General features: G+C 51.0%; 1 protein-coding gene and 1 long non-coding RNA gene across 2 annotated transcripts in view; one reads left to right on the forward strand and one right to left on the reverse strand.

Annotated features, from left to right (window-relative positions):
* Positions 1-22,389, forward strand: part of LOC129394282 (ATP-binding cassette sub-family C member 6-like) — a 45,047-nt gene that overhangs the window by 3,116 nt on the left and 19,542 nt on the right. The window contains exons 3-10 of the mRNA XM_055100212.2: positions 1,451-1,582; positions 6,740-6,943; positions 8,171-8,348; position 8,797; positions 12,166-12,326; positions 17,552-17,644; positions 20,107-20,310; positions 21,513-21,656. Coding sequence (XP_054956187.1) covers positions 1,451-1,582; positions 6,740-6,943; positions 8,171-8,348; position 8,797; positions 12,166-12,326; positions 17,552-17,644; positions 20,107-20,310; positions 21,513-21,656 — 1,117 coding nt within the window. The remainder of the gene's footprint in view (positions 1-1,450; positions 1,583-6,739; positions 6,944-8,170; positions 8,349-8,796; positions 8,798-12,165; positions 12,327-17,551; positions 17,645-20,106; positions 20,311-21,512; positions 21,657-22,389) is intronic.
* On the reverse strand, positions 1,577-12,193 carry LOC129394283 (uncharacterized). Its single transcript, XR_010110269.1, has 3 exons — positions 12,057-12,193; positions 5,099-5,177; positions 1,577-4,166 (listed from the first exon to the last, which is right to left on the reverse strand). It is a non-coding gene; the product is annotated as an uncharacterized LOC129394283 (long non-coding RNA).

Consider the following 22,389-nt stretch of genomic DNA (forward strand, 5'->3'; position numbering starts at 1 on the left):
TAAAAATTAGCCAGGTGTGGTGGTGGGAGCCTGCAATCCCAGTCACTCAGGAGGCTGAGGCAGGAGAATCACTTGAACCCAGGAGGTGGAGGTTGTGGTGAGCCGAGATCACACCAGTGCACTCCAGCCTGGGCAACAGAGTGAGATTCCATCTCAAAAAAATAAAAAGAATAGAAATAAAAAAGAAAAGGGAACTTGGTAAGGCTTAGAGAAGAGTCAGAGACCAGAACCAGGCAAGACCTTCTGGCTGGTGTCATCAGAAAGATTAAAGAGACCTGAGGCCAGGCACAGTGGCTCACACCCATAATCCAAACACTTTGGAAGGCCAACCCCGACAGATCACTTGAGGCCGGGAGTTCGAGACCAGCCTGGCCAACATGGCGAAATCCCATCTCTACTATAAACAAAAAAATTAGCCAGGGGTGGTAGCTTACGCCTGTAGTCCTAGCACTTTGGGAGGCTGAGGTGGGAGGATTGCTTGAGGCCAGTAGGTCGAGACCAGCCTGGCCAACATGGTGATACACCACCTAAAAACACAAAAATTAGCCAGGTGTGATGGTGGCTTGTAATTTCAACTACTCAGAAGGCTGAGGCGTAAGAATCGCTTGAGCCAGGGAGGCGGAGGTTGCAGTGAGCCCAGATCACGTCAGTGCACTCCAGCCTAGGCAACAGAGTGAGACTCCGTCTCAAAAAATAATAATAATAATTAAAAAAAAAAGCTGAGGGAGGAGTTCAAGCTTCTTCTACAATGATAGTTTTGGTCAACGGACTTCTGATTCCCAGGGAAATGTCTCTTTCCCTTGCCAAGGGCTATCCCTTGGTTTAGCCTCTGAATCTCTCTGCACTTCTATTTCCTTCCCCATCTGTAAAATAGATCTATAATAATATACTCATACATTTATACAATTATAAACTATTAATTTACAGGCTGGGTGTGGTGGCTTATGCCTGTAATCCCAGCACTTTGGGAGGCTGAGGCAGGTGGATCACCTGAGGTCAGGAGTTCAAGACCAGCCTGGCCAACATGGTGAAACTCCATCTCTACAAAAAATACAAAAATTAGCTGGGTATGGTGGTGGGTGCCTGTAATCCCAGCTACTCAGGAGGCTGAGGTGGGAGAATCGCTTGAACCTGGGAGGTGGAGGTTGCAGTGAGCCGAGATTGCACCACTGCACTCCAGCCTGGGAGACAGAACAAGACTCCATCTCAAACAAACAATAATAACCTACCTTATGGGTTCATGTAAGAATTAATGAGACAATCTTTGTGAAACGAGAAATGCCCTGCAGACATTAGGTGGGGTTAGTGAATTGCTTTCTTTTTACCCAGGGGCCAGTAGAGGTACAGAGAGGTAAAGTGACTTACCCAGGGTCACACAGCTACTTGCCTGGCCAGGATCCTGCAGGGGTGAATGGCAGGAAAAGCTTTCCCTGGTGCCCCTCTTTTGCAGCCTGGTCTGGAGGGGATACAGGAGGCCACTGAGACCAAAAGACTTCTGGTCGCTTGTGAGAGAAAACTCCTCAGAAGAACTTGTTTCCCGGCTTGAAAAGGAGTGGATGAGGAACCGCAGTGCAGCCCGGAGGTAAGTGGGTGGAGGTCAAGAACTCACCTGATGCTCCTTCAGAAAAGCTCATCATTGGCCGGGTGCGGTGGCTCACGCCTGTAATCCCGGCATTGTGGGAGGCCGAGGCAGGCGGATCACAAGGTCAGGAGTTCAAGACCAATCTGGCCAACATAGTGAAACCCCATCTCTGCTAAAAATACAAAAATTAGCTGGGCGTGGTGGTAGGCACCTATAATCCCAGCTACGCAGGAGGCTGAGGCAGGAGAATCGTTTGAACCCAGGAGGCAGAGGTTGCAGTGAGTGGAGATGTAACCATTGCACTCCAGCCTGAGTGACAGGGCCAGACTCCGTATCAAAAAAAAACAAACAAGACAAAAACAAAAACAAAAACAAAAAAAACCTCATCATTTGACCCCCAGTCCAGCCCCCAACGCTACTCTGGCTGCACTGCCGCCTCCCCACCTTGCCTTCTAGCTGATCCCACTAAGTAGTATCAGGCTAAGATATGGTTCCTCCCAGAACGCATCACAGGTTCCTACAAATGGGGAATGGAGAAATGGCAGAATGACAGGCAGCAAACAGAAGAGGTATTTTAAGGCCGGGGTGGAGGGTTGGGAGGTGACTCAACAAACAAGCAGCTGCTCACTTACTATATAACCTGAGCAATTCCTTTCCTGGGCCTCAGTTTTCTCATCTGTTCAGTGGGGATGTCATTAGCCCCAGCTCATAGCTTATGGGGATGAAAAAAAAAAATGATTTATGGAAAAGAACTTGCAAATGTCTTGCAAATGGGAAGTGCTCAAGCACTGTTAGTCATCCAGAGGGTGTTAAGATCTTTGGAGTTATCCACTCTGTCCACTCCTGCCCTCAGTGGCATCTCTGGAAACTTCTCTGCAGCCCTTAGAGCCTGGGATGCCTCATTTGAGAAACTCTGGTCTAGATAAATGAGCCTGCATAGGATTAGATAAAATTGGGTTAAATGCTGCCCTGCCTTCAAATAGCGATGACCTTGGACACGTTGCTTAATCTCACCAGACCTTGGTGTTTCAGGAGACAGAACAAAAAAGGAAGTTAGCTCTGTGGGAAGTTCCCTGCATACTCCGGGATTTTGTGGTAGTTGTTGCAGATGGCTGAATCCCACACATTAAGAGAGACAGAGGAGAGAGAGATTGATACTATAGGTTCACACAGCTAAGAGGATCTAGCCTCAGGTGTTGCTGGATCAGGGGACTCAAATGATGTCAGGATTCTCTCCTTTCATCTCCCATCCCAACTATTATCTATGTGTTGGTCTCTCCATAAGGCCTATCCCTTCCCATGCAAGTTCAGCAAACTCCAGCAGAATGAGAGAGCATCTCTCTCCTAACGTCCATATAGTAAATCCCAAGGAAGGCCTCTAATTGGCCCGGCTCAAGTTATGTGCCTGTCAGGGGCCAATCCCATGCCCAGGGGGCTGGTGCCATGACTGGTGGTCCCTTCAGAGCCACAGAAGTGGGTAGGGGCTGTTCCCACAAAGGAAGGGCATGTGTTTTTCCAAACAGAATAAGTAGTGTGAGAGAACCAAAACATCAGTTCTCTCTCACCCCAGGCATGGCTTGCTGGACCCCCTTCACTGGGTTGGTTGGTTGGTTTGTTTTTTGAGACAAGAGTCTCGCTCTGTCACCCAGGCTAGAGTGCAGTGGTATGATCTCGGCTCACTGCAACCTCCACCTCCTGGATTCAAGCGATTCTCCTGCCTCAGCCTTCTGAGTAGCTGGGACCACAGGCATGTGCCACCACATCTAGCTCATTTTTAAATTTTTTAGTAGAGACAGGGTCTCACCATGTTGGCCAGGGTGATCTTGAACTCCTGACCTCAGGGGATCTGCCTGCCTTGGCCTCTCAAGGTGCTGGGATTACAGATGTGAGCTACTGCACCTGACTCACCCTCTACTTTTAAATGATTTTATGGAAGTGGCAGAATCCAGTCCACAGGGGCTCTGGAAGGAGCCTCTGCCAACTCCTGGCATCCCCAGCCAACATGAAAATTACAGGTCACCCAACACTAGAACTAAAGGGTAGAAACATTCTCCAGAACAGTTTGCGAATCCTCCCATAAACAGTTGACAGAAAGAAAGGGGAAAGATGGGGTTATACAAAGACCAGGCTCCGTCAGCTTCTGAAACAACCGACTGCACCCACAGAGAACTTTGGTTTTCTTTCTGAAGTATTTTGCAACCACTGGGGGAAGGGAGAGGGCATCCTCCTGAGAGGCCACACAACAGCCACCTGCTGGTCAAGTCGGCTTCACTAATTTTTGTATTTTTTATTAGAGGCGGGGTTTCTCCATGTTGCTCAGGCTATCAGACTGGCCCTGAACTCCTGACCTCAGGTGATTCGCCCGCCTTGGCCTCCCAAAGTACTGGGATTACAGGTGTGAGCCACCGTGCCCGGCCTCCACCACTCCCTTTTGTATCCCCCAACTCACACCTTGCCCATGCCACTCATGCATACCCCCTGCCTTGCCCCACCATCATTTGTGAGATCTGCACTAAATGGCCTTCAGTCCAGAGACCAGACGTCAGACAGCAATCTGGACATCTTCCTTGATGGGAGGTGAGACCTGCAGGAGAGGAAAACACTTGCTATGGAGCCTGCAGGCTGAACACACTGACTCTCTGGGGCAAACAGCTCAAATAGAACTGAGCAAAACCTCAGCCAGAAAGAAAACTTTCCAGTCAACTCTTCCCCGACCCCATTTTGCAGATGGAAACACTAAGGCTCAGAGGAGAGGAGACAGAGCAGGCATTGGAACCACAGTCTCCTGGCTCCAAAGCCAAGTTCTGTCCACCCAGCCAAGCTCCTTCCTTCCTTCTATAAATTTTTATAACAGCATGTGCGGGGGGCATTCTTATTAGGCCCTTTGCACACATCCCTCAATCTGTTTTTCCCATTCATTTGACAAGTGTTTATTGAGCTCCCACTGTGTGCAGGAGCTGGACTCTATACTAGGTACATCTTGGTGGAAAACACAGACAAAGTCTACCCACCTGGGGTTCTAACGAGACAAAGAGAGGGTTGGAGCCATGGGCATGGCTGTGAAGGCAATGAATTAAATGGCAGGATCAAACAGGAAAGGGTGGGCAGGGATGCTCTCTGTATGGAAGGGGCATCTTCTTGGCTTTGAGATCCAAATGCCAAAATAGTTGTGAGCAGCAGGCCACACCCACTCAGTAACAGAGCTGAACCACAACCCTCCATAGATGCCAAACCAAACACCAGATCAGACCAATAATGTGGGACAGAGACCTTGGCCTTGAAGGGTCTGGCCACCTGAGCTCACCAGAGGTTTTTTCTTATGCTTCTTTTTTTATTATTATTTTATTATGGTGAGGTTGGGGGTCCTTAGTGCACAAGAAACCCTCTACGAACCATAAATCAAGATCTAGGCTCAAATCCCTGCTCTGCCCTTGCTGTGTGACCTCGGGTGGCTGTCGCCATCTCTCAGAGCCTCAGCTTCCCCTTCTGTAAAATGGAGAACCTAATAATGCTCACCTGGCAAGGGGATCCAGGGGAGTCAGTGAGCTCCTTCGTGTAAAGAGCTGATCCCAGCACGTGGCCCCGGGTCACAGATCTGTAATGGGGATTGAAATTACTGATAAGTGGCCAGGCATTGTGGCTCACACCTGTAATCCCAGCACTTTGGGAGGCCGAGGCAGGTGGATCACCTAGGTCAGGAGTTTAAGACCAGCCTGGCTAACGTTGTGAAACCCTGTCTCTACCAAAAATACAAAAATTAGCCAGGCATGGTGGTGTGTGCCTATAATCCCAGCTACTTGGGAGGCTGAGGCAGGAGAATTGCTTGAACCCAGGAGGCGGAGGTTGCGGTGAGCCGAGATTGCTACACTGCACTCCAGCCTGGGCGACAAGAGCGAAACTCCGTCTCAAAAAAAAAGAAAAAAAAGAAAAAGAAATTACTGATAACCTTATAGGTTGTCAGAGCCACAGGGGACTCAGCGGGGGACCACACCCATCCTCTCACACACAGAGAGAGGAGCAGTGTCCCCGCCCAGGACCACACAGCAACCGGACTGTCAGCAGCTGCATCGCCCCAGCCTCTCCTTTCTGGCCCAGGGCTTCTGACCTGCCTCACAGGGGCCCTCGGGCCTCCCCCATCTCCTCCTCTCCCTCCCTCACCTTAGCTCTTCTCTGTGGCCCCCGGTTATAGCCAAAGGCTGGGGATCTTATTAGTTTGAGGCAGCCTGAGCTTCTGTCTGCACTTTCACCCAGAGCTAGAGCACCAGGCCCCATGCCCCATGCCCCATGCCCATCAGCCGTGATTCTCCACCAGTTCAAAACCACCTAAGGGCTGGCTGATTGTGTGTGTTGGGGACGGGGTGCTGTTCTTCCTCCAGGTTGACAACATGATAGGTTGAAAAGTACATGAGAGGCCAGGTGTGGTGGCTCACATCTGTAATCCCAGCACTTTGGGAGGCCGAGGTGAGCAGATCACCTCAGGTCAGGAGTTCAAAACCAACCTGGCCAACATGGCATAACCCCTTCTCTACTGAAAATACAAAAATTAGCTGGGTATGGTGGCACTTGCCTGTAATCCCAGCTACTCGAGAGGCTGAGGTGGGAGAATCACTTGAACTGGGAGGTGGAGGTTGCAGTGAGCTGAGATCACACCACTGCACTCCAGCCTGGGCGACAGAGCAAGACTTTGTCTCAAAAAAAAAAAAGAAAAAGAAAAAGAAAAAAGAAAAGTGCATGGGCTCTGGAGGCAGAGAGCTGGAATCAAATTCCAGTTCTTTTACTTCTCAGCTGTGTGCCCTTGGGCAAGTTCGCTTCTCTGAGCCCCAGTTTTCTCATCTGTGAAATGGGAACAACACCTGGCTTCTCAGGCGGTCTTAGGATGACTGGGGAGTGCCTGGCACATAGTAGGTGCTCAACAGGTGTGCTTTCCCATGGCCATCTAAGAGGCCTCAGAGTGCCCTCCTGCCCTGCCCCCCAACTCCCATGATTGTCTCTTAAGTGGGTACTCAGGGTGATAAGGAGGAACAGGTGAGGGAGCCAGGCTAGATCCACACCCACCCATCTCCACTGTTGGGAAAACAACCCTTTAATGCCTGGCCCTGCCGCTGGCGGCTGAGAGTATAAAATGGGACCCAGAGCTAATCTCTCCCTTCCCCTCAGGCACAACAAGGCAATAGCATTTAAAAGGAAAGGCGGCAGTGGCATGGAGGCTCCAGAGACCGAGCCCTTCCTACGGCAAGAAGGGAGCCAGTGGGGCCCACTGCTGAAGGCCATCTGGCAGGTGTTCCATTCTACCTTCCTCCTGGAGACCCTCAGCCTCGTCATCAGTGATGTCTTCAGGTTCACTGTCCCCAAGCTGCTCAGGTGAGTCCCAGACCTCAAGTGCCCTGCTAAGGTGGGTGGTCTCTTAGTGGCATCCTTCCAGGGCCAGGGGGCTTCAGCTCTCCCACCTTTGCCTATACATCTGGTGCCCGGGACACTGGATGGTGGGTGAGAAGGATACTGAGGAAGGGAAATGGATTAGTGAGAAAGTGACTGACCCCCAGAAGGGCAAATAAGCAAGCTCTTACCTGACTGCATCAATTAGTTTTTGCTGTAAAATGCCCCAAAAGTGAGTGGCTTAAAATGACAAACATTCTTTTATTTAGTTCATGGTAATGTGGGTCAGTAATGTGGGCTGGGCTCAGCTGGGTGGTTCTTCTTTTCTTGGCTGGGTTTTCTCATGTGCCTGCAGTTGTGTATCTGAGACTGGGATGGCTGTCTCTGCTCCATGTGGGTCCCCATCCTCCAAAAGGCTAGCTCAGACTTGTTCATGTGGCTGCTTGGGAGGGTTCTAAGAAATAGACCAAAAACCACATTTTCTCTTGAGGCCTAGGCTCAGAGCCAGCATGGCTTTACCTCCACTGTACTCTGTTGGCCAAAGCTGGTTTTGTAGCCAGCCCAGATTCAGGTGGTGTCTGCTCAGCTGACATAACAAAGCATCACAGACTGAGACTGAGTGGCTTGAACAACAGAAATGTATTTTATCATGATTCTCGAAGCTGGAAGTTCGAGATTAGTATCTGCAAGGTGGTTCCATCTGAGGCCTCTGTCCTTGGCTTGCAGTTGGCCACCTCCTCCCTGTGTCCCCATATGGTCTTTCCTCTGTTTGCGCCCCCTGGTGTCTCCTTGTGTGTCTACATTTCCTCTTCTTAAAAGGACCCCAGTCAGATTGGATTAGGGCCCAGCCTAATGACCTCATTTTAACTTCATTGCCTCTTTAAAGGCCCTATTTCCAAATACAGTCACATTCAGAGGTACTGGGGGTCGGGGCTTCAACATATAAAGTTTGTGAGGACACAATTTAGCCTATAACAAGTGGGAACAAAAACTCCACCTCTTGATCTTGAGGAGCTGCAGTCAGATTGAAAAGGAGTATGGACAGTGGGGGAAATAACGGAGACCATTATTGCAAAAAAAACCTGACTGATCCTCCACACCTGGACTAGTTTGGGCCGACTGATCCTCCACATCTGGACTGGTTTGGGCAAAGGCAACACCCTTAGGCACCTCCTCTCACCAGCTGTACCTTCTCCCTCCTTCCCCTGCAAGCCTTTTCCTGGAGTTTATTGGTGATCCCAAGCCTCCAGCCTGGAAGGGCTACCTCCTCGCCGTGCTGATGTTCCTCTCGGCCTGCCTGCAAACGCTGTTTGAGCAGCAGAACATGTACAGGCTCAAGGTGCTGCAGATGAGGCTGCGGTCGGCCATCACTGGCCTGGTGTACAGAAAGGTGAGCCCTGGGGGACAAGGGCAGGTCTTCCCAGCCAGGAAAAGCAGTATCACTGAGCAGGCAGTAATGTTATCAGCAGCTGAGAACGCATTCAGTCCTTGCTTATTAGAGTCACTCACCATACATTCTCACTTCCTTAGTTATTTCTCTGTATTATATGTATTTATTTTTTTGAGACGGAGTCTTGCTCTGTCACCCAGGCTGGAGTGCAGTGGTGCGATCTCGGCTCACTGCAACCTCCGCCTCCCGGGTTCAAGTGATTCTCCTGCCTCAGCCTCCTGAGTAACTGGGACTATAGACACGTGTCACCACGCCCAGCTAATTTTTATATTTTTGGTAGAGACAAGGTTTTGCCATGTTGGTCAGGCTGGTCTCGAACTCCTAGCCTCAAGTGATCTGTCTCAGCTCCTTAGTTATTCCTGTAAGGTCTTGTGTGATCTGTCCCTAGGGTGTCTCTGACCTCATCCCGTCACCTCCTCCCATGCTCACTCTCCTCCAGCCACACAGGTCTCCTTTCAGTTCCTCAAACACTCCAGGCCCCCACCCACCCTGGGGCCTTTGCAGCTGTTCTCACTGCCTAGGCACCACTTCTACTCCCCCTAATCTAATTTTAATTTTTGAGCCTGATTTTAACTTCCACTCATTCCCCCTTGAGGATAAAGGATTAACCTTCTGATAAGGTGGCCTGTCAGCTGTGTTCCCAGACAATACTGCTTGAGGTAAAAATGACCCCTAGGCTGGGCACAGTGGTGCACGCCTGTAATTCCAGCAATTTGGGAGGCTGAGACAGGCGGATCACTTGAGGTCAGGAGTTCAAGACCAGCCTGGCCAACATGGCGAAACCCCATCTCTACTAAAAATACAAAAATTAGCCAGGCATGGTGGCGTGTGCCTGTAATTCCAGCTACTCGGGAAGCTGACACAGGAGAATCGCTTGAACCCGGGAGGTGGAGGTTGCAGTGAACTGAGATCATGCCACTACAGCGCAGCCTGGGTAAGAGAGCGAGACCTCGTCTCAGAAGAAAAACAAAACAAAACAAAAAAACCCAAATTGCATCTGGGCTGGAAGTTCTGTCCATTGACTGTGAATACCTGGTTGGAGGCCATAGCTTTAGACTTCTCTCTGTGCAGTGGCTCTTGTCCCTTCCCGGGACTCTGGGAGCTAAGTCCCTGGACTGCTGCCCCAAGAGCTATTGGCTCCTGTGGGGTATGGAGCATCTGAGCCAGGGCAGGTCCCGTCCCATGTAAGTGTCATTCCCTGACACCTGAGCTGTCACCTAGGGGAGGAGGGGACAGAGGGGACAGCTCCTAGGTGGCCGAGAAGGCAGCTCTTGATGCTGTCCTGCCAGAGTGCTGCGTCCCAGGCTCCTGTTCCCCTGAGCATGCCAGAGCTGGGTGTGCCCTATCCTGTCTTGAGAGTCCACATTTCCTTGAGCCTAAGAGGAAGGCCGCCTGGTGAGCAGGCATTGATCTTCCTATTCCCCACCCACCCGCCAGGAGGCCTTCTTTGATCTCCTGATGAGATCAGATCCCTCCTCTCTAACCTCTGGGCTTTTTTTTTTTTTTCTGACAGAGTTTCCCTCTTGTTGCCCAGGCTGGAGTGCAGTGGCACAGTCTCGGCTCACTACAACCTCCGCCCCCTGGGTTCAAGTGATTCTCCTGTCTCAGCTTCCTGAGTAGCTGGGATTACAGGTGTGCGCCACCATGCCCGGCTAATTTTGTATTTTTAGTAGACAGGGTTTCACCATGTTGGCCAAGCTGGTATCGAACTCCTGACCTCAGGTGATCCACCCACCTCAGCCTCCCAAAGTGCTGGGATTACAGACATGAGCCAACGCGCTCAGCCTGGGCTACTTTTTTATGTTACTCATCATAACTGCCATTAAAGCATGAGTTATAGAAATGTTTTTGTTTTGTCTTATTTTTTTTGAGACAGAGTCTCACTCTGTCACCCAGGCTGTAGTGCAGTGGTGCAATCTTGGCTCACTGCAACCTCTGCCTCCTGGGTTCCAGCAATTGTCCTGCCTCACCCTCCCAAGTAGCTGGGATTACAGGCGCCCACCAGCATGCCCAGTTAATTTTTGTATTTTTACTAGAGATGGGGTTTTGCCATATTGGCCAGGCTGATCTCGAACTCCCGGCCTCAAGCAATCCACCCGCCTCAGCCTCCCAAAGTGCTGGGATTACAGGTGTGAGCCACTGTGCCCGGCCAGTTATATAAATCTTTATTATAGAGCCTTGTTCCCCACCTCAAACTCCAGTCCCGGGAGAGCAAGCCTCATCTCTGTTGTTCACAGCTGTATTTTCAGTTCCCAGCTCAGTGTGAGTCACACAGTGGGCACTCTTCAAAGACTTGCTAAGTGGAGAATTTCTATGTCCAGTCATTCCTGGATCACTTCTTCACTCCCTCACGCAGTCACAAAGGGAGGGCTGCATGTGGAATTTAGCATTCAACAGGCTGGAAGAGGTCCACTGTGACCCCAGGGTTAAGGCAGATGTGAGGCTGCCAGAGAACCAGGTTGGTGTCACAGAAGCATGTGAAAGGTCTCACCCTTGTCATGCCTTCGTCACCCTGAATTCCATTCCTTGTGTAGGCGCTTACAAGGGCTGTGACTTTGGGCAAGTTGCTCAACTTCTCTCTGCCTCGGTTTCTTTAGCCATAGAATGGGGTTAGTAAATGTTCATTTCATTGATTCTAGTCTCACATTTTTTTTTCACTCTAATACTTCCAAAATCGAGATGTCTCTTACATGTCTTAATTTAACTGGAAGTGGTATTTTCCTTGGTGAGAGAATAATAGAGAGCAATTTATCCATAGAATTTTTTTTAAAGACAGGGTCTTGCTCTGTTGCCCAGGCTAGAGTGCAGTGGCACCAACATGGCTCACTGCAGCCTCAACCTCCTGTACTCAATTAATCCTCCCACCTCAGCCTCCCCAGTAGCTAGCTGGGACCACAGGCACACCACAACCATGCCTGGCTAATTTTTTCTTTTTTTCCCCCCCTGAAATGGATTTTGCTCTTGTTGCCCAGACTGGAATGCAATGGCTTGATCTGGGCTCACTGCAACCTCTGCCTCCTGGGTTTAAGCGATTCTCTTGCCTCAGCCTCCCAAGTAGCTGGGATTACAGGTGCCTGCCACCATGCCTGGCTAATTTTTGTATTTTTGGTAGAGACAGGGTTTCACCATGTTGGCCAGGCTGGTCTCCACCTCCTGACCTCAGGTGATCTGTCCACCTCGGCCTCCCAGAGTGCTGGGATTACAGGCGTGAGGCACCGCACCCGGCCCCCTGGCTAATTTTTTAAAGTATTTTGTAGAGCTTGGGTCTTACTATGTTGCCCGGGCCGGTTTCGAACTCCTGGGATCAAGCAATCCTCCCACCTCAGCCTCCCAGAGTGGTGGGATTACAGGCAGAGGCCACTGCACCTGGCCTGGCATTAGAGGGAATGAATATGGTAGTGCCTGCTTGGTACCATTCATGGCTGTGAGCACCCCGGGGAAGGATAAGGCTGTTCATTTAGCACAGTGCCTGCGACATGGTGAGCACTGGGCAGATGACCACCGTTATCTGTGTTAATCTGGTGTTTTCGTGCATGTTATTCATTATTATGCCTCCCGTGCTTTAGGGATCTTGGGGGATTTTCATTTTTGTCATCTCTGTGGATCCTCAAAGAGCCCTGAGAGGTTGGCCTAAGAGACTTTACTCACCCACCTCGCAGACGCGTGAAGTGGGGCTCAGTGGGTGGAGAAGCCACCTGGGGCATCCCTCTGCCCCGGCCTCCCCACTTTACTTCTCTTCTTCTGCCCACCCGCCAAGTCCTGGCTCTGTCCAGTGGCTCCAGAAAGGCCAGTGCGGTGGGTGATGTGGTCAACCTGGTGTCCGTGGACGTGCAGCGGCTGACCGAGAGCATCCTCTACCTCAACGGGCTGTGGCTGCCTCTCGTCTGGATCGTGGTCTGCTTCGTCTATCTCTGGCAGGTATGCGAGAGGAGGAAGACGGGATTTGAATGGAGTCCCCCACCCCTCCTTCTCCCCCTCCTCCTCCCCTCTCCCACCCTTCCCCCTCCTGACTTAGCATTCAAGAGGCTGGAAGAGGTCCACTGTGACCCCAGGGTTAGGGCAAGTCTGAGGCTGTGGGAGAACCAGGTTGGTGTCAGAGAGGCACATGAAAGGTTTTACCCTTGTTCTGCCCTCATCACCCTGGATTCCATTCCTGGTGTAGAAGCTTATAAGGCTTCCTCCCCTCTCCCCCTGCCCCAGCCTCCTCCTCCTGCCCCCCTCCTCTTGCACCCCTCCCTGCACCCTCCCTCCTCCTGCATCTCTCCCACCTTCTGCCCACGCACCCCCTCCTCTTCCTGCACCCCTTCCTTTTCCTCCTTCCCCCTCCTCCTCCTCTTCCTCTCTCCTGTTCCACCTTCTTCTTCCTTTCTGCTCCCTGTCATCTTCCCTCCCACTTCTTCCCTTCTCCCCTCTTCTCCTCTACCATCCTCCCTCTCTTCCCTCTCCTCTTCCCTCTCCTCTTCCCTCTCCTCTTCCCTCTCCTCTTCCCTCTCCTCTTCCCTCTCCTCTTCCCTCTCCTCTTCCCTCTCCTCTTCCCTCTCCTCTTCCCTCTCCTCTTCCCTCTCCTCTTCCCTCTCCTCTTCCCTCTCCTTCTCTTCCCTTTCTTCTTCCTCTCCTCCTTTTTCTCCTCCCCTTCCACCCCCATCTCCTCCTTCTCCTCCTCCTCCAATCCTGTCTCAATTTGCCTACTATTGTCTGATATGATGGGAAAAGCCCTCAATAAGGATGACCTTCACTTGACCTTGGGCAGGAAGTTCACCGTCTCTGGGCCTCAGTTTCCTCTGTAGAAAGATGATGATGATGATGACGATGACGTTGATACTTCCCCATGTGCTATTAGGGTACCCAGTAGGCAAGTTAACCATGTTTTGAAGTTACCAGTAACCCTGGGGCACCACCATAGCCACTGTCCACAAAACACAAGAGGAGAACATTTTAGGGGGAAAAATTGCTACTTAGTGTTCAAAAAACACAAAGTAGCCATCAGGAAACAACCAAACAAAACAAACAAAACATTTACTTTCCAACTTCATTCCTTTAACGTTGTGGTATAGGATTTTCTTTTTTTAAATTAAAATCAGACTCTGGGCCAGGCACAGTGGCTCATGCCTATAATCTCAGCAATTGGGGGGCTGAGATGGGTGGATCACTTGAGGCCAGGAGTTCCAGACCAGCCTGGCCAACCCCGTCTCTGCTGAAAGATACAAAAATTAGCCGGGCATAGTGGTGGGTGCCTATAACCCCATCCACTCAGGAGGCTGAGGCAGGAGAATCGCTTGAGCCTTGGAGGTGGAAGTTGCAGTGAGCTGAGATAATGCCACTGCACTCCAGCCTGGGTGACAGAGTGAGACTCTGTCTCCAACAAATAAATAAAAATAAAAATAAAATTAGACTCTGTATCGGGAACTGCCTAGGCTCAAATCCTGCTTCTGACCACTTACCAGTTGTGAATCCGTGTGCAAGGAACCTACTCTCTCTGTGCCTCCTGTTCTTGTCTCCAACGTGAGGATCATAATTAACAGTAGCACTCCTGCCCCAGAGGGGCTGAGGCATAAAACCAGCCCATATGTAGAAAGCACTTAAAAGGGTGCCGGGCACACAACTGCACCCTGTAGGTATTTGTAATATTATCATTAGTTACTTTTCCATAAAGGATAAGACAGTAGATGCTTTTTACACTGGAGGCCACACCATCTCTTCTGCAAATATTCATCTCTGCCCTTGGAGTGCAGAAGTGGCTGTAGACCTTACTAAGCAAACAGGCATGGTATTCCTCCAATAAAACTCTATTTATGGATGCTGACATTTGAAGTGCATATCATTTTCATATGTCATGAAATAGTATCCTTTTGATTTTTTTTTTTTTGAGACAGAGTCTCACTGTGTTGCCCAGGCTTTGGTGCAATGGCACAACTTCGGCTCACTGCAACCTCCACCTCCCAGGTTCAAGCAATTATCCAGCCTCAGCCTCCTGAGTAGCTGGGATTACAGGCGTGCACCAAGACATCTGGCTAATTTTTGTATTTTTAGTAGAAACTGGGTTTCACCATGTTGGCTGGGCTGGTCCTGAACTCCTGACCTCAGGTGATCTGCCCACCTCAGCCTCCCAAAGTGCTGGGATTACGGGCATGAGCCACTGTGCCTGGCCTTGTAAAAACTGTTAATGGCATTTTGATTGTAATTGCTGAATATTCCAAAAAAAACTCGAATGCTCATGCATATGATTGTTTTTGCTAGGGCTAGGGGCCAGGACTTTTTCCAGTGTCTTCACCTTGTATTCCAGGGCCTTGCAAACAATAGGCAGGTGCTTAGCAATTACAACATAAGGCACTCAGACAGGGCTTCATGTGCAGTACATAAATGTCATCATTAGGAAGAAAGAGAGGGAGAGAGGAAGAACACGGGAAAATTCAGGGCAATTAATCAGGTTGACCCCACCGTTGCTAAAAATCAGATGAGACCAGGCGGGGCACAGTGGCTCACGCCTGTAATCCCAGCACTTTGGGAGGTCAAGGCCGGCAGAACACTTGAGGTCAGGAGTTCAAGACCAGCCTGGCCAACATGGCAAAACCCCGTCTCTACTGAAAATATAAAAATTAGCTGGGCATGGTGGCATGTGCCTGTAATCCCAGCTACTAGGGAGGCTGAGGCAGGAGAATCACTTGAACCCGGGAGGTGGAGGTTGCAGTGAGCTGAGATCACATCACTGCACCGCAGCCTGGACGACAGAGTGAGACTCCTTCTAAAAAAAAAAAAAAAAAAAAAAAAAAAAATTAGATGAGACCAACAAGATATCCATAGATAATGCACCATGTTACTTCGCTTGTGTACTTTTCCTGCCTCTTGGTAGACAGTTCCTAACATCACCGTGAGGTCTTGGTGAAGGAGGAGTGGACACTGAGGTTGCTACAGTTTAATGATACCATTTTCCCCCCAGACAGAGATGTTCATCTTCTGCTCACATTCCTTGAGTGTTTTTCTAAGCCCTGTTGTGGGCTGGTGTTTACCCTCTGCGCACTTCTCCATTGAGCCAGTAGGTAGCGCCATTGCCGCATAAATGAAACAAACTGGCCCAAGGTTAGAAAATAGTGTTCCCAGGCCAGGTGGGGTGGCTCAAACCTGTAATATCAGCACTTTGGGAGGCTGAGGTGGGTGGATCACTTGAGGCCAGGAGTTCGCGACCAGCCTGGGCAACGTGGTGAAACCCCATCTCTACTAAAAATACAAAAATTAGCCGAGTGACACACGCCTGTAATCCCAGCTACTCAGGAGGCTGAGACAGGAGAATCGCTTGGGAAGCAGAGGTTGCAGTGAGCCAAGATCATGAGACTCCACTCCAGCCTGGGTCACAGAACAGGAATCCATCTCTAAATAAATAAATAAATAAATAAACATAGTGTTCCTAAGGACTGAGACGGGAAACTGAGGCACACAGACTGGAGTTGGGGTGGGGCTTGTCAAGAGAATGGATCCAAATAACCTGTGCAGAAATCTCAGAAAGTCACAGCAACTTAAAAATCATTTATTCTACCCCCGACTTCCACATTTTCCAGATCTAGAAACCAAAGCTGAGAGGGGGAAGATAACTATCCCAAAATCACCACGTTGGTGGGGGAGCAGGGTTGCCAGAGAAACACAGGACATTCAATGAAGTGTGAGTTTCAGACAAACGGAAGAATTTCTCAGTGTATGTCCCAAATATTTCACGAGACTTAGACTAAAACCTTATTCACTCTTTATCTTCAAATGTAACTGGGCATTCTGTATGATGATTTACTAAATCTGACAACCCTTGCGAGGGATGAAATGAAGATTAGGAAAATAATTAAACGCAATAAGAGAAAATGCCCAATGAGAACAACTCTATTCCCATTTTGCAGACAAGAGAATTGCACCTGAGGGAGGTGACTTGCCCCAAGGCCACACTCAAAACTCTCAGGGTCAGGATTTGAACCAGGTCCTGATTCCATAGGTCTCAACTTTACTGTTGTGGCTGGGAACACCCCCCAGTCCCACTCGTGTGTGTGCACAATCTGTCTTGAATATAACTCTCTCCCTATTGTGTAAGAGGGCTGTTTCCCTCCCTGACATTGAAGGACCCCACCTTCAGCAGGCATCTCCTGACACAGCAGACCCCATGAGCACAGATCCCTGGGACCTGGTGGCTGCCCTTATCAGATTCCCTGACATCCCCATTTTAGGACCCAAGTCTGACCACCTTCAGGATCTGCAGCTATGTTACAGAAAAGGGGTCCTGATCCAGATCCCAAGAGAGGGTTCTTGGATCTCATGCAAGAAAGAATTCAGGGCGAGTCCATAAAGTGAAAGCAAGTGTTTGTTTGTTTGTTTTTTGAGATGGAGTCTCACTCTGCCGCCCAGGCTGGAGTGCAGTGGTGCGAGTGTGGCTCACTGTAAGCTCCGCCTCCCGGGTTCAAGCTATTCTCCTGCCTCAGCCTCTCGAGTAGCTGAGATCACAGGTGCCCACCACCACACCTGGCTAGTTTTTATATTTTTAGTAGAGACTGTGTTTCACTATGTTGGCCAGGCTGGTCTCGAACTCCTGACCTCAGGTGATCCGCCCGCCTCCGGCCTCCCAAAGTGCTGGGATTACAGGCATGATCCACCGTGCCCGGCCAAAAGCAAGTTTTTTAGTAAAGTAAAGATCTAAAAGAATGGCTACTCCATAGAGAGAGCAACCCAGAGGGCTGCTGGTTGCCCATTTTTATGGTTATTTCTTGATGATGTGCTAAACAAGTGGTGGATTATTCATGCCTTTCCTTCTTAGACCATATAGGGTAACTTCCTGATGTTGCCATGGCATTTGTAAACTGTCATGGTGCTGGTGGAGTGTAGCAGTGAGGATGACGGGAGGTCACTCTCGTAGCCATCTTGGTTTTGGTGGGATTTGGCCGCCTTCTTTACTGCAACCTGTTTTATCAGGAAGGTCTTTGTGACCTGTATCTTGTGCCGACCTCCTATCTCATCCTGTGACTTACAATACCTTAACCGTCTGGGAATGCAGCCCAGTAGGTCTCAGCCTCATTTTACCCAGCCCCTATTCAAGATGGAGTTGCTCTGGTTCACGTGCCTCTGAGAGCTGGGCTCCTCGGGATCTCCTGACATCCTGCCCCTTCTGTCCCCAGCTCCTGGGGCCCTCCGCCCTCACTGCCATCGCTGTCTTCCTGAGCCTCCTCCCTCTGAATTTCTTCATCACCAAGAAAAGGAACCACCATCAGGTCTGGCTTTTGGGAAAGGGACGGACCAGGCAGGAAGTAGGGAGGAAGCCACAGGTCCTGGTGTGGGAGATGGGGAGGGGAGAGCTGAGTGCGAGCCCACGGGTCTGGCTTTGTTCTTGTCGTCTGTGAGCTGCCCATCACTCAGACCTGCACCCCCTCCCACTACCGTCTCAATGGACAGTGGCTCCGTCCCTCCAGTGTTCAGGCCACAGGCCCTGGGTCAGTTGAATGCCTTTTTCTCTCACATCCCATCTGTCAGCAGATTTGCTTGGCATCACCTTCAAAATGCATCCAAAATGTCACCCTTCCCAGCATAGGCTCTCCAAACCCCATGATCTGTAACCCAGGTCACAGCAGCAAGCCCCTGGCTCACTCCCCGCTTCTGCCCTCAGCCTCTCTCCACTCCCAGCCAGAGGAGACCTATGCAAACCAAATACGTTGTACCCCTCCTCTACTCAGACCCACAGCGGCCCCATTTTCCTCAGACTGAGCCAAAGACCCCACAGTGGCCCACCAGGCCCGCCCTGAGCTGGCCTCATTGCTTCCAACCTCACCTTCTACCCGTCTCCCCTCCTTCCCTGCCTTTCCCCGCACATCTCCCATCCTCAAACCTGCCAGATCTCACACATCCCTGCAGGCCTTCACTTTAGCTGTTCCCTCCGCCTGGATCACCCTCACTCCCGAAGACCCTCCGTCACCTCCCTGTAGTCAGGGCGGCTTCCCTCATCACCCTCCAGCAAGGAAACAGCACGTCCATCCCTCTCCTCCCAGCAGCAGCCTCTCCTTTGCCTGCCCTGGGTTTGTTTTTGCTTTTTTCCCCCCACAGCACTTCCCACATCCTACAGGGCCCTGCAGGAAGCACCCGACAGGGGTTGATTGCCTTGTTCTCCTTAACTGGAAGTTTGCAACAGCACAGGCCACTGACTGTGGCCAACTCGGCATCTAGTTAGTGCTTGGCAGGCAGAAGGTTCTCAGTAAGTGTTTGTGAACTATGGAAGAAGGAGGGAGGGAAGAAGGGAAGGAGAGAGGAAGGGAAGAAGGAAAGGAGGAGAGGAAGGAGGGAGGGGAAGGAGAGAAAAGGAGGGAGGGAAGGAAAGACAAGAAAAGGGAAGAAGGACAGAGGGAAGGAGGGAAGGAAAGAATTGAGGGAGGAAGAGAAGGAATGAGGGAGAGAAGAAAGAAAGCGGGGAGGGAGGGAAGGAAAGAAAAGGAAAGAGGGAAGGAAGAAAGCGAAGGAAAGAGGAAGAAAGGAGATAGGGAAGGAAGGAAAGAAAAGGCGGGAAAGAGAGAGGGAGGGATGGGGGATGGAAGGAAGGAGCTTATTTCCTCTCTTGGCCCAGCTGTCCCAGTGTCCGTCTGTCACCTGGGCTGTTTCTCCAGCCTCCTGTGTGGCCTCCTCTAAAACATTCTAGGCCGGCCACAGTGGCTGACACCTGTAATCCCAGCACTTTGGGAGGCCGAGGCGGGCAGATCACCTGAGGTCAGGAGTTCAAAACCAGCCTGGCCAACATGGCATAACCCTGCCTCCACAAAAAATACAAAATTTAGCCAGGCATGGTGGCGGGCGCCTACAATCCCAGCTACTCGGGAGGCTCAGGCAGGAGAATCGCTTGAACCCAGGAGGCGGAGGTTATAGTGAGCCGAGACCGCACCACTGCACTCCAGCCTGGGCGACAGAGCAAGACTCGGTCTCAAAAAGTAAAACCTTCTCCAGGCAGCTGCCCCTCTGATGATGCCCCCCGCCCCATGGTGAAGCACAGGAGACCCTGAATTCCTCTGCCTGACTTTAAAGTGCCAAGTGACCCTGCCCACATGCTCCTCTGGTCACACCGAGTGTCCTCTGAGTCATGCTATTCCCTGTGCCTGGGTTTTAGCTGCCCCCGCCACCCCCCTACCCCCCAGCCCCCACCCCCCACCCCCATCTCAAGCCCCTCCCCTCCCTCTTCTCCAGCTCCATCCCCCCATCCTCTGCCTGCTCAGCACCCACTTCCTGGTCATTTAAGATTTAGCTCAGGCTGTAATCCCAGCATTTTAGGAGGCTGAGGGCAGAGGATCACTTGAGCCCAGGAGCTCGAGGCCAACCTGGGCGACATAGCGAGACCCCAACTCCACAAAAAATGTAAAAGGTAAAAAAAAAAAAAAAAGACATAGCTCAGGCATCAACCACCTCCAGGTAGCCTTCCTGATGGTGCCATACCCAGGTGGGCTCAGGCTGCCTCTGTTCTCCAGGCATCAGAGGCTTCCTCCGTGGGGCACACTGTCCCAGGGGCACTCCTGCAGAAGTCCAGGTACAGGATGATGGTGGTTGGACCAGGAGTGAGGGTCAGAGATGCTGAGAGGCAGACAGGTTTGGGACGCAGTTTGGTGAGATGAATGGGATTTGCTGAAGGGTGGCTGTCAGGGTGCAGGGAAGAATTCTCAACTGTCCCTGTCTTCATCTCTCTTCTCCCCTCCGATCCCAGGAGGAGCAAATGAGGCAGAAGGACTCACGGGCACGGCTCACCAGCTCTATCCTCAGGAACTCGAAGACCATCAAGTTCCATGGCTGGGAGGGAGCCTTTCTCGACAGAGTCCTGGGCATCCGAGGCCAGGAGCTGGGCGCCTTGCGGACCTCCGGCCTCCTCTTCTCTGTGTTGCTGGTGTCCTTCCAAGTGTCTACATTTCTGGTGACGTCACTCTAGTCTCTATGCTGAGCAGCATTGGGGAAGGAGTGCAGGGGTGGGGGCAGGGTGAGGTGGGTGGGGGCAGGGTGAGGTAGGTGGAGCCCCCCAGATCCTACCACCCTGTCCATCAAAACCCACTCATTCTGGATCCTGTTCTCTCTGGGTCCCTGCTGTCTTCTACAAGAACTAATTAATCATATTATTCTAGCAAAGGTGGCAGTGGCTGATAAAGTCTGCTGAACTCTCAGAGAGAGTTCCAGGCTTCTACCAATGTGGGGAGGAGGGTACAGATGCAGGGGGGTGGCAGAGGTAGAATCCTGGGTCAGAGTGACTTCCCTGATCCTGGCCAGCAGATGTCCATAGCCACCCTGTCACTGGACGTGATCCTTGTCCTGCCATTCTGTAATTTATTTCATATTGCTGTCAGAACAACCTTCCTAAACCACAGTTTTAAAAAATTGGATACATAGGCTGGGTGTGGTGGCTCATGCCTGTCGTCCCAATACTTTGGGAGGCCGAGATGGGTGGATCACCTGAGGTCAGGAGTTCAAGACCAGCCTGGCCAACATGGCGAAACCCTGTCTCTACTAAAAATATAAAAATTAGCTGGTTGCAGTGGCGGGCGCCTGTAATCCCAGCTACTTGGGAGTCTGAGGCAGGAGAATCACTTGAACCCAGGAGGCAGAGGTTGCAGTGAGCCGAGATCATGCCACTGTACTCCAGCCTGGGCGACAGAGCAAGACTTCATCTCAAAAAAAAAAAAAAAAAGCACCACAAATGGCACCAACACCTAGAGCCCTCAAGTGCTGCTCCTGCCTGCAACTTTAGAGTCATCTTCCAAGGGACTCTAGAATCACAAGTTCCACCACGTCTAGAACAACAGGGCTACCAAGATCAAAAACTCTGCTGTCCCCCGATGCCTGGAACCTAGAGGCATTAGGTTCTCCCCTAGGTTCTAGTGACGCCTAGAGCCGTGGGGCTGCACACTCATCACCATTAGCAATGCGCTGTGTCTTTAGAGAGAGCCTTATGTAGCTTATGACTGCGGAGAGGACATGTGTTAGCAGGACTGGGAGTGGGATCTACAGAGGGAAGCACATGCGGACATGGCGGGTGGGCCACATGGACCGTGCAGTCACCACAGCTTGCCCAGGCTGCCCTATCCATGCTTGCGTGTCTCACTGTTGCCCCACGTGTCCCCCCAGGTCGCACTGGTGGTGTTTGCTGTCCACACTCTGGTGGCCGAGAATGCTATGGATGCAGAGAAAGCCTTTGTGACTCTCACAGTTCTCAACATCCTCAACAAGGCCCAGGCTTTCCTGCCCTTCTCCATCCACTCCCTAGTCCAGGTGAGGTGGGTGCAAGGGCTGGAGCCATCCTGGGAGAGTGTGTGGGCTACACCTGGCTCCAGCTTCCCTACCCCTGCCATTTGCAGAGGAGAGGGAAGACAGAGTGGGAGGGAGAGGGATGGTGTGGAGCTGGAAAAGAGGCAGGTAGGGGCAAGAACAGAGGCGGGCAGAGAGTACAGCAAATACATCTGGAAGGGGTCAGCCTTTGGAGGGCAATGTGCAGACCTTTCCACACACACCCTCAGGACATGCATACTTGTCCATCTGCCCAGCAATTCCACATACAAGCAATCATGTCAGTTCCCTTTTTTATACAAAGCGATTTTGTTTCTCTTCCTTTGCTATCTCTAGTCCTTTCAGCATGATGAAAACAAGAAACGGCGGCATACCTGAGCCATCTCCATGTTTTTTATTTTTTATTTTTATTTATTTATTTATTTGAGATGGAGTCTCACTCTGTCACCCAGGCTGGAGTGCAGTGGTGCAATCTCGGCTCACTGCAAGATCTACCTTGCAGATTCAAGTGATTCTCCTGCCCCAGCCTGCCAAGTAGCTGGGACCACAGGCATGCACAACCATGCCCAGCTAATTTTTTTTTTTTTTTTTTTGTATTTTTAGCAGAGATGAGATTTCACCATGTTGGCCAGGCAGGTCTTGAACCACTGACCTCAGGTGATCTGCCCACCTTGGCCTCCCAAAGTGCTGATTACAGACATGAGCCACTGCACCCAGT

This window comes from Pan paniscus, chromosome 18 (genome assembly GCF_029289425.2).
Source record: "Pan paniscus chromosome 18, NHGRI_mPanPan1-v2.0_pri, whole genome shotgun sequence".
Classification (NCBI taxonomy): domain Eukaryota; kingdom Metazoa; phylum Chordata; class Mammalia; order Primates; family Hominidae; genus Pan; species Pan paniscus.